This window comes from Ipomoea nil, unplaced genomic scaffold, assembly GCF_001879475.1.
Source record: "Ipomoea nil cultivar Tokyo-kokei standard unplaced genomic scaffold, Asagao_1.1 scaffold2791, whole genome shotgun sequence".
Classification (NCBI taxonomy): Eukaryota; Viridiplantae; Streptophyta; class Magnoliopsida; order Solanales; family Convolvulaceae; genus Ipomoea; species Ipomoea nil.
In genome coordinates, this window is record NW_017619219.1 from 1,413,598 (window position 1) to 1,426,200 (window position 12,603).

At 33.0% G+C, this 12,603-nt stretch overlaps 1 protein-coding gene across 1 annotated transcript; it reads left to right on the forward strand.

Moving 5' to 3' along the window:
• The first annotated feature begins 2,603 nt into the window (after window positions 1-2,603).
• Window positions 2,604-9,395, forward strand: LOC109157629 ((+)-neomenthol dehydrogenase-like). The gene is made up of 5 exons (XM_019305481.1): window positions 2,604-2,667; window positions 3,238-3,484; window positions 5,397-5,456; window positions 7,614-7,787; window positions 8,886-9,395. Exons 1-5 carry the CDS (start codon window positions 2,630-2,632, stop codon window positions 9,258-9,260), a joined length of 894 nt encoding a protein of 297 aa, XP_019161026.1. The 5' UTR covers window positions 2,604-2,629; the 3' UTR covers window positions 9,261-9,395.
• Window positions 9,396-12,603: the final 3,208 nt, after the last annotated feature.

Genomic DNA, 12,603 nt, shown 5'->3' on the forward strand with positions numbered 1-12,603 from the left:
AATATGTGAGACAACTATGATCAATGAATAATATCATAGATACATTGTACATTGCCAGTAGTATATACATACCTGGAATTTGATAGACTCCTTTGAGCCCAAATTGATAGCCTCCATGTCCAACACCAAATGAAGTTCTTTAACTGTCAAACATAATTATGATATCAGTGTACCAAGTCGTTACATGTATATTAGTTAAAGCATAATTAATATTAGCATATATGATAGAATGTATAATAATGATGATAATAATAATAATAATAATAATAGTAATAATAATAATAATAATAATAATAATAATAATAATAATAATAATAATAATAATAATAATAATAATAACACTTGTTTGAGATTGTCTCACAGGTCTCAAGATGTGAGACAAGTCGGGTCTTTAATTAATTGGTCAAATCTTTGATTAATGACACTTATAAAAACTCTTCAAAAACCACAAAAAAAAAAAATCTAACTATTATGGATGCTCTAAGATCCCAGCAGATTAAGCAGGAAATAAACAATTCACTAGCCATGAAGAAGTTAACAAGAGGAACAAGAGGAAACATTGATTGGAGAATAAAGGTAACATCACAATGTATCTTTTTTTTTTAAAAAAAAATACTTTTTATCTCTATTTTCTTCATGCTTAGTTAAGATACAATTATATAGGAATAATATGCTCAAGTACAAGTTAAGTCCATACTAGAGATTAAATAAAAAAAAAAAACTTCTTTTATCGCACATTTTTACACCAGCATAATAAGCCGAAAAATTAGAGATGAATATTGATATCACCATAATGCAATAAATTGCCTAATATAAATTAAAACAAGAAGTTTATGAAGTTTATATAGGAAACAAAAGGATTTATACTGTTACCATCGTTGCTATACACCAATATCCAACATGAACTCGACTTACACAAGGAAAAACACACATAGAGTATGAAACTTTCAAGATCTGCGAAGATAGATTCACACACCTAGAGTAATAAGACCTACAAAAACGAGTCGTTCAATACAAATTGCATATATCTCTATTAATATGATGTTTTTATACTATATATTAATATGTATATGATTGTACAATACATTGAATATTAATAATTGGCTGAAAATACCGAATGATCCATAATTGACTAAAATGGAAAAGAAAATGGTCAAATCATTGCATTTTAATTTTCCACAATAATATTACCCGGTATAATACATCAAATCATAATTATGTCATAAATCTTTCACAATTTTAAATAATGGAAAGGAAATATTTCAATAATAATATTCTACATCATTAATTAAAAATGGAATAAAAGTTGGGTAAAATATCATTGCGTCCGATATTCTAATTGGCTAATTGACTAATTGACTGAAAAAAAAAGAATAATTGTCTGAAATGAATTTGATATTACTAATTGACTGAAAATATAAAATGAAATGAATATTAATAGTTGACTACAAATAAAAAATGATTCATAATTGACTCATTCGAAAAAATAAATGGTTAGATCATTGCATTTTAATTAAAAATGGAACGGAAAATAAAATTGGACGGAAATATTTAAATAATAATATTCTACATCATAAATAGTAAATGCATATTTTAAATAATTGTAAAGGTAAATTAAAAATGGAACAGAAATATTTCAATATTAATATTATACATCATCAATTAAAAATAGAACAAAAATTAGGTAAAAATATCACTGCATATGATATTCTAATTGACTAAAAAAAAGAATAATTGGTTGGAAATGAATATGATATTACTAAATGACTTAAAATATAAAAGAATCGCTAATTGACTAATATTCTACAATTATATATTTTCACCCGAGTCACCCATCCTAGTGGAGTGAAGATGTTGGCTCTAGACGATGATGGACAAGATTATGTTGCTACTACCAATGTCGTCTACAAAGAGGTTTTAATAATGTGCAAATACAATCATTGATATTATGTTTTTTTTTTAAATGAAAAAATTGCTATATATCTAGAAAAAAATATAAATCTTCCATACAAATGAATTAAAATAGTAATACATTCTTATAATTGAATTGCTAGAGAACGAGCGCATTTGCCTACTTTATAAAAAAAAAATACTAAACAATAATAAATAAAATATCCAAAGTTACAGCACCGCATGCGTACATCTACACATTAATTACCTATTAATTTGAGCAATTATTTGCTCAAATTCAAGCAATGATAACATCAAAACACATAAATGATCTACACCACATCTTCAACCGCACTATATAATATTTAATGTTCTAATTTAAATAATTATATATTGATCCAAATATTATTAATATATTACAACAATATATTCTGTGCATCGTACGAGAGAAAATACTAGTTTGATAAATATCAAAAGTCAATAATAAACCATTCATGAAATTAACTCGATCATTTTCCAACCAAAATAATGTACGAAGTAGTTGAGCCAATTTCCAATTAACTTATTGAATTGGTTGAGTCCTAACACTATTATAATAAAAATTAGAAATAAAATAAAAAGTTGAGTTGGGCACTACGGATCCGCAGATGTGCACGCCTCTCCGCTGTATTCATTCACAAAAGAATCACGTATAAATAGTGTAGGTGAGTGAGGCATTATATTCATTATAGGGTCATCAATGGCAGGAGCAATCAACGCTAGTGACGCATCAAAAAGGCACGTAAAGATGATATATATACATATGTACATGCACAGCATACTTGTAATAAAAATGGACTTAGGCGCTAAGTGCTGTAAGTCGAGGGAATTTTACCCTTAGGTGGAGGCCAACTAGACAACCTAGGCGTCTGAATCAGCCAACTCGGTGCTTGAGTCGGTCAAATTAGGTGTCTGAGTCGGCCTACTCGACGCCCAACTCAGCCAATTAACCCATCTGAGTGTTTTTTTTTTTTTTTTTAGATGTACTATTTTTCTTATTATTATTACTCGGCCGTCTAAGCGCTCCCCGCGTCCGACTAGCGTCTTCTACAACATTCATATCATGCCTGGACAGCTATTCTTCAAGCTTCCATTATTCTCCGATCCCTAGCTAGCGCCGACTGAAAATCTCGCTATTTCCATCCAACTTCGAAAAATGAGAGTTATTGATTGGAAAATGGGTTTCTAACCAACATTATTCAGACACAAATGATGATCCGGAAAAATGATCATCTGTATTTCCGTCCAACATCATATGTTTATTAGTAGCTAGCTAACTGAGTTGATTGTGTTTATTTGTGGGCGCAGGTATGCAGTTGTTACAGGAGGAAACAAGGGGATTGGGTTTGAAATTTGCAGGCAGTTAGCTTGTGAGGGAGTGACGGTGGTTTTGACCGCAAGAAACGAAAACAAAGGAAGTGAAGCTGTGGAGAAACTGAGAGGTGTTGGCCTATCTGATAATGTGCTCTTTCACCGCCTCGATGTTACTGATGCCTCAACTGTCTCTTCCCTTGTTCATTTCATCAACACCAACTTTGGAAGACTTGATATTTTGGTGAGTGTTAGTACCCAACAATTTTCACTTTAATTTGACTTATTTTCAAATTGAGTTAATTAATTCTACCAGAGGTATTTTGTTTTTTTGTGACAATTCTAAATTTAGTATTATATTGTGATTTTTGTCATTTATCATCATAGATTATTATTATTTTTGGATACTTTTAGTCCTTTTTATGACTTTTCCTATTTTTAGTAAGGGTATTTTTATATTTTCATATTTTTCCGGGTTCAACCGGTTTAATAAATTTATAACTTTAGGTAACCTCTTATTTTTAGTAACCATATTTTTCTACATGTTTTTAGTAAAGTCCTAATAAACCAATTAAACCAGTTGAAATCGAAAAAATAACAAAAGAAAAATATGCAGAATGTCCTTACTAAAAATAGGAAAAGTCATGAGAATGACTAAAAGTGTCCAAAAAATAATAGTTTGAGATGTTAAACGGCAAAAACGATAGTCTGGGTCTAAATTTAGAATTGCCACCAAAGACAAGGAACCTCTGGTGAAATTAACTCTTTTCAAATTGAGTTTTACTATACAAACTCTCAAATTCTACTCCCTTGCTTGTACTCTCTGAGGTGGCAAACAAGGATTAGTTAATTTTCATCATGTGGGTCTACAGAAAATTGTCTATATCAAGAACATGTAAGAGGGGGTAAAAATTAAGAGTATAAAATGAGAGTAGACTAAGTATTGTCCTTTCAAATTAGTGCTAACTTGGACTAAAAGCGTAAGTTTTAGGAACTAAGTATGAAATTTGACCGCGTGCCCAAGTTACAAAGGAAGTCTCTTAGTCAATTCTTATCGTTGACTCAGCATGTAAGGAAGTTTAACCGGCTAGAGTGGATGTCAAGTGACCTACTACTTGAACTAGCTCAACGGGATAGTTTTACCATATTTTTGGAGCACAAATAACGAGGCTTGACTATCCCGTGAAATTTCAAGAGTCTTGTTTGGAAATCTTAAAAACGACTTTTGAAAGTCATTTTTTAAATTTCTCTTATATAATTTGGATATTAAAAAAAATAAAATCAAAGGAAATTAAAAAAAAAAGACACAATTTGACAAAAAAAAAAAAATCTTCTTATATTTTTATTCGAAAAACATTTTTTAGATTCATTATTTTTGTGTCCCTCTTCTCTCACCCCACCTCCACTATGCACCACCACCCCTTCAATGAATTTTATGGGAAGATTATCCACATGGGCAACTCAATTGGTCACAGAGGTGAAACTTTGGAAGAATGACTAGGGATCGAGTCTCACCAGCGACAGTGTGGGAGCAACCTCTCAAAGTGAGGGGGGTTCCTTATGCGCAGTGAGCATAGGTCTAGCCTCTGTGATTCATGTTCAGTTGAGTTACCATGATTTACATCCTCCCAAATGCTTTGTCGAGTCGGGGCGTGAAGGGCCCTTAGGGTTGGGGTTCAGCCTTTGGAAGAATTTTATGGGAAGATTCAGTTGATAGCGTTAACCATTGTGTTATTCTTAGAAGTGAGCTTTGATTTGTTCTCGGGTGTCCCCTCCTTTCTCATAAAAGAAAATGAAACCACATAGTTTAATATTATCCATATTGGGAACATCAACCAAAATTGGCATCCTTTCTCATAAAAGAAAATGAAACCACATAGTTTAATATTATCCATATTGGGAACATCAACCAAAATTGGCATGAATAAGCAATGTGTAGTACTTTCTATTTTTTGGATGCTACTGGCTCTATTATAATGTAGTATGTGTTCATATACTTTCTCAACCTACTGGAAAACAAAGAACCAATAATACCTTCACTGAGACTCAAACTCACAACCTTCTAAATAAAAGTCCAACCCAAGTGCCATTAAACCACATACTCTTGGTGTAAGACTTTGAATTTACTTTCATCTTATTTTATTTTATTGGTTTAGGTGAATAATGCTGGAGTTATTGGGCTTGCTGCTAATGAAAGCGCTCTAAGAGCTTCAATGGTACGTTTCTATTCATCTAGTGGAGTACGCTTGCTAAGATGTCCGTACGGACTTAGTCCAATAGTTTAGTAAATAGTCTTTAGGAGAAAAGATCAAGGTTTGAACTTTGTTGGCGGTAATGTGAGGATTATGTTTAAAGTGAGTAGATTCATTGTGCGCACCGACATTTAGCCTTGTCTGATGAGTCATTGAGTCACCGTGATTTACATCCTCCCAAATGCTCTGTCAAGCTAGGATGTGGGGAGGGAGAGGGGGGGGGGGGGGGAGGGCGTTGGGGTTGGGGATTCAACCTTTTCGGAGGAGCGTATGCTTGCTAACTGCGGTCAAGACTTCCCGTCCAGCCATGCGGTCACGCACCATTAGGTACACATAAACGCATCACAGAGTGTTCAGAAACGCACCATGAGGTGTGGTGAGGTATGGTGTATTTTTTGGTGTGTGGTGCATTTTGTGGTGCATTGGTGCATTCAATGTGGTGCGTTTTTGCATACCTAATGGTGCATCTACACTGGCCGCATGTTAAGCCTTGGTCGCATTTGAGCTAATATATATATATATATATATATATATATATATATATATATATATATATATATATTGAGGCATATATGCATCCTTTTTCTTTATTTCATATGTGCAAATTCATTGAAGAAAACATTGATTGTTGAATTACTATAAACTATTTTGTGGTTAAATGCGCTTACAAAATACACCTACTCGAACCTGAAGGGTGTGGTTGAGCGGAAGCGACTCATCCATCCTTAACCAAAGATCAAGTGTTTGATTCTTGACTTTGGGAATGGAGCAGCCTTAAATCTCCAGGTCAACTGTCCCACAAAAAAAGTGTACCTACAATTCAGCATGAGATTACTCACTGTGTCCAACAGTGGAAACCCTGAGTATACCCAAAAAAAAAAAATAAATAAAAAAAATACACGTACTCGACTATAAAATTAAGGTCGATTTAAAGGTAAGGAGTAAAATCTGTTTGGATGGAAAATATTGAAATTTATTTTTTAAAAATCAAATCTAAATATAAACCTCAAATCCATTCATAAAAACTTATTTCAATATCTGAATATACCTTATCAATTATATTATTATAACTTAGGTAATAAATTAAGTTTAGATATTTTTGAAATAACAAAAAAAAGAGTTAATACTCAATTTAGTCCTAAAAAATAGTAGTTTTTATCGATTTAGTCTTAAATGTCTTTTTGTGCTTAATTAGGTCATCGACTTTTATGTTTTTAGTCAATTGAGTCCTCAGCGGTTAGAATCAAGGACTAAATTGAGAAAAATCAGGAATAAATTGGGTAAAATTACTATAGTCGAAGACTAACTTGGGTAAAACTAGTAAAGTCAAGAACTAAATTGGGTATTAATAGATTATAAAAAAAAAAGGGTATTAATAGAGGTGAAATTACCATATACCTTAACATAGAACTCAATTGGGTAAAATCATCAAATTGGAGAACATAATTAAGTACAAAAAGACGTTTAATTAGAACTAAATTGAGAAAAATCATTATAGTCGAAAGCTAAATTGGTTATTAATAACTCAAAAAAAAAAGTATTAAGAGGTAAGAATTATGAAGTTCATGCTTACATTTAGTATATATTTGCTTCATGTCATTTGTTTAGAGATTTCACATTATTTAAAGAAATGTTAAATGCCATTATATGGATTGATTTTCCTAAATATGAGATTTTAAGAATGATTTTGTAGTTGATTTTTTGTTATATTCATTGTTATATTAAAATTTTAATAAAAGAAATATTGTAATTTATACCCTTAACAAATATGTCAATTATCAATGTCACCCAATATATGTTATGTTTTGAAAATTGAAGAACAACATTTAAACCACTAATAACTAGGAGATATTGATAATTGGCATATTTGTGAGGGGTATAAATTACAATTTTCTCTTTAATAAAAATATAATAATTTCAACCAAATAAATCTATTTTAGATTGTGAATTCAAGTCTTCATGCAAAAGGTGAAGCCTCAAGACCTACCACTAATCTTGGCCTCTAAATTTATCTAGAAAAAGAAAAAAAAATATGTAGTTGCAAAAAAAAAAAAAATAATAATAATAATAAAAATAAAAATTGTAAAGTCATATTTTACAATCTTAATTAAATGGATGCAGGGACGTGTACTCAATTTTATGCGTGCGATTTCCCATAATTATGAGTTGAGTGCTGAATGTATTGAGATAAATTACTATGGCTCAAAGAGAATGACTGAGGCATTTTTACCCCTCCTCCAACAATCTAAATCTCCAAGAATAGTAAATGTCACCTCTGGATGGTCAAAATTGGAGGTACGTCTATTTTTTTTTAGTTTTTTTTTTTTTCTTTGTGAGTATTACTCACAAAAAGATCATAGCACTTCTATTGAGGTTCGAACCCACAACTTTTTATTTGGGAGAACAAATTGTGTCACTTAACCACAAAGTTATTGACTTTTTTATTTTTAGTTTTATTTTAGACCATGTTTGGTAAAATAGTTAGCCTATAGGTCAATTTTGACTTATTTGACCACTATTAGCTGTTTGACATGATTAAAAATTAATATAAGTGTTTGATTAATTAGCTTTTTGTTATTTCAAAAATGTTAGAATTCAAAAGGTTGCTCAAAAGCAGTTTTTTCAATTAGTTTTTTGAGAAAAAAATTAGATCAAACAGTTATCAGCTAACAACTAATTTATCAAAACACATTTCTACAATCATTATCAATTAGTTATACCCTCTAATTAACTCAATCATTTAACAGTTAACAACCATTTACTATACAGGACCTTAGTTTACATTTAATTGACAAAAAGTGACACAATTTTAATAGTAAAAAATAAAATGAAGTCAATTTTAAATTCCATGACCAACAATAATTAATTCACCCCCATCATATTTACGTTTTTAACATATGAGGAAAATATGCACATTTTAAACTAAAACATTTGGTTGATTTAAAACTATTGGAAGAAGAAAAAAAGAAGAAGATAAAATTGTTATTTGATTGGATGATAAAAATAGAAATATAATGTCACAATAGTTGAAAGTGGACAAACTTGTACTTGTTTTTTAGTTAGACCACGAGGTGTCCTAAGCATGTTTTAATTGTTTGGATCGAGCCGACTCAATTAAAGGGTAAAGTACTGGTCAGATTGATTTTTTCATACAAGATGGGGTTTGAACTCCCGACCATTGTTTGAATCGGGCCGACCCAATTGAAGGGTGATTTTTTCATACAAGACGGGGTTCGAACTCCCGACCCAATTGAAAGGCAAAGTGCTGGTCAAATTGATTTTTTCATCATATGAGATGGAGTTCAAACTCGGGACTTCTGTTAAGGAAGAAGAGTACACGGCCACTCACGCCAACCAAGATGGTTTGTGATTCATTTTTTTTATATATTTCAGAGTATACATAATGAGTGGGCCAAAGGAGTATTGAACAACGTGGAAAGTCCACCTGGAAAGCTGGATGAAGTGGTGAATAAATTCCTAGAGGATTACAAAAATGGTTCCACTAAAGAAAAGGGATGGCCTCCACACATGTCAGCCTATGTTGTCTCAAAGGCAGCCATGAATGCTTATGCAAGAATCACAGCACACAAGTACCCTTCCTTGCAGGTGAATTGTGTCAACCCTGGCAATGTTAAGACAGACATAAATTACAACACCGGAAAGATTACGGCGAAAGAAGGAGCTCAGAGTATTGTGAGGGTGGCTTTGCAACCTGAAGATGGACCTTCCGGCGTCTTCTTTGATTGCAAAAAAATTATAGCATTTTAATAAGAGTTGGTTTCATTTATGGTTTCTCAATTATTGTGTTTTTTTAGTTTAATTTTCATGTTTTACATATCAATAAGACGTAGAGAAACCATCATAATATTGCTAATTTATGTATTTATTTCTACATTTATTTCATTACTAGCACATATTTGTGTGGAATGTAGAAATGGTTATCTAATTTAAGGGTTCATTTGGATGTTATCCTGAAAATATTTTACTTTTTTAGTGTTTGGCTGAAGGTTAGAAGATTTTTTTTTTTTGATTAAATGTTAAGAAATTATATTTTTCTGTTTAGTTCATTTTCTTGAAAATGAATATATTATTTGTTATAACAACAACAACAACAATAATACGGAGTAATATAATAATAATAATAATAATAATAATAATAATAATAATAATAATAAGTGGTGGTGGGGTGGTGTGGGTGATAGTGTGGTGGTGGGGGTGGTGGTAATAATAATTTGAAAACTAGTATGGATAGAGACGGGAGAGAAAAGAGATACAAGAAAATAAAAAAATTCAGAAAATGTCTTCTGACTAAAAAATTAGAAAGATATTTTTTACCAAATTAGACCTTTTTTTGTTGACAAAATAAATATTTTTCTTTGACTCTATTTTCTTTGAATATCTAAACACCAAAAAATTTGAAAAATAACTTTAGGAAGTCATTTTTCAATTAAAAAAAAAAAAAAACTCCAAGCGGATGCTAAACATCAATTCGGATAGTGCTATGCCACATCTATGTCAAAAATAGATGAACAGGCTACAACTAAACCATGTTCAACAATCTAAGGTTCACAGGCCAACAAAACAGAATAAGTCTAAGCAAAGGGAAGCGGGAAGAGCTACACTATCTAGGTTCCACTAGCGCGCTCTCCGAAGGCTACTCATAACCTGTAAAACATAGGGATAACACCCGGTCATCGATTAAAGCTGGTAACCCACTAATACGCGTTAAGTATCAATATATATATATATATATATATATATATATATATATATATATATATATATATATATATATATATATATATATATATATATATATATATATATATATATATATAGTCAAAACCGTTTGAAACTGAGGAGTACAGTATATAGCTTTTGAAAACCAAGAGATGAGACAACAATAGACGTATGACGCTCTCAGTAAAGATCAAGACCAACAACTTCAACAAAGCAATAGAGACCACAATCAACAAGTAACAACCACAACTTTAGATGCAACCTACCGTTCACAAGGTAGAGTTCATCATAGACATGCTCATAAGCAGGAAATACAACAATCACATAATGACAAGTTCACAGTCAAGTTCCAAGTTCCGAGTCCAACCTTATACCTTAGTACCACCCTTATGGCTACCCTTGGCCTTATCACAGTTCCAACCTGTACCTCCGAGTGCCACCCTGTACACCGAGTCCAACCTTTTCCCTCCTGGGACCGTCGTCCCCCACCAATCGCACCACCAATCATTATACCACCGATCTCTCAGTACACGAGGGTACCATTAAATTCATAGTAACATACCACCGATCTCATGAGCAAAGCTCAAGTAACAAAACCACCAATCTCATTCATATTCACACATAGTCATCATCAAGAAGATTGATGCTCATCAATAGCCCAATCAAGTATCAACAAGGTACAACGATTGTACGAGATTACATCATAAGAGTTCAATCAAGAGGTTTCAATGAAAGACATGAAACGATACACAACAACAACAACAACAACAATGGACTTCAATCCAATAATCAACATAATTGGCAACACAAGTTACCAATCCTCAACAAGAAGGAAAACAAACCACACACACTAGCATAAACGACGTCAACACTAGCATGCACATCAAACGGGTAAACCAAAATGGTTCAAATGAACCTTCAAGACTCATATTAGCCCAAAGAATCAAAAGATTGGACCACAAGCACGATTCAAGACACCAAGTCCTAACAAGGATACTTAATACATCGTTCTAGACATACGAAACATCAAGAAGACTCACAAAAGCTCAATAATCCAACAACGGGAGGTCAAAACATCAAATACCAAACGAAAGAACCACGGGGAAACAACTCCCCGCTAAACTCCACATATGTTCCCCACGGGTAGACCACCACTCGTGGTCCTGCCCGCGGGGTATAGGCCCATAAATCCGTGTACCTCACGGGTGGGGCGGCGGGTAGGCCACTGCCCGCCTCCGCCCGCGGGGTACACCCCTGTGCAACCATTTTCCCGTCGGGAAAATTCTTCTCCAAGGTCAAGTTCAAGTCCAAAACACCCAAAACCTCACATACAACAAAGATATGACTTGAACCCAAGAATATCTCAAGGAATAGCATTCAAGAACCCTAAATACAAGCTCTAAACATGCATTATCACAAGATCATGCATCAAATCACTCACAACATCAAGAATCATCAATAGGAGTCAAGAAACATCAATAGCAAGTAGAAAATAGGTTTTGTATAGCATGGGTTACCTTTGAAGACCAAAAACCTCTTTCTTCTTACACTCCTAGGCCTCTCTTTGAAGCTCTTTCTCACCAAAGACTTCTTACACAACCAAACCACAAAGAAAACACCAAAATAAGATAAAGACACCTTAAAGCTAACTAAAAACACTAAATAACTTTAGATCTTACCCTTTCCTATGCTAGGGAGGTAGAAAGGTGGAATCTTTGGATGAATCTTTGCAAGGATAGATGGTTCTTGTTTTAGCTTGAAGGGCAAGCCAAGATTTATTTAGAGAGAAGGTGGAGTGTTTATGATTTGGCTAGTAAGGGAAATGAGTGAAGTGTCGTGCTAGGGAAAACTTGAGCATCAAAACATGTGTGGAAGGCCATCGTCTTACTAAAGCTAGGAAGACAAAAGGTTGAGGTACAAGCATAAGACAAAAGGTACACATGGTTGACTAAGGAAACTAGTCAAATTCTAGTCCCTCGACTATTAAATTTCAGAATTTTTATAAGGAAATTATCAAAGGAAAATTAGGATTAATTCCTTAATTAATCTCAATTAAGGGTTAGATTTACGGGGTTTCACACCCTCTCTCCCTAACAGAAAGCTTCGTCCTCGAAGCTTGGGCATAACGAGTTTAACAAAAGGCTAACGATTGCACAACGTGTGACAAGAGTAAGCAAGGAATGACAGACAAAAGTTTCAACCACAAGAGTAAAGGGCAAGGCTTCAAAGCAACGTAAACTTCCCACCAAGCAACTCAACAACTAATAGAAAATCTAGCTACCCTTCTCCCAACACTAAGTCTACACAACTAAAACATAAGGGTAACTCGAGGTACCGGAGGTAAACAGATCGGGATAACGCTCTCGCATAG

Bases quoted from the DNA above. Each gene is read 5' to 3' on its own strand.
- LOC109157629 (XM_019305481.1), top strand. From the start codon at position 2,630: ATGGCAGGAGCAATCAACGCTAGTGACGCATCAAAAAG. The intron at 2,668-3,237 runs GCACGTAAAGAT...TTGTGGGCGCAG, and splicing joins GCTAGTGACGCATCAAAAAG to GTATGCAGTTGTTACAGGAG. The intron at 7,788-8,885 runs GTACGTCTATTT...TATATATTTCAG, and splicing joins CTGGATGGTCAAAATTGGAG to AGTATACATAATGAGTGGGC.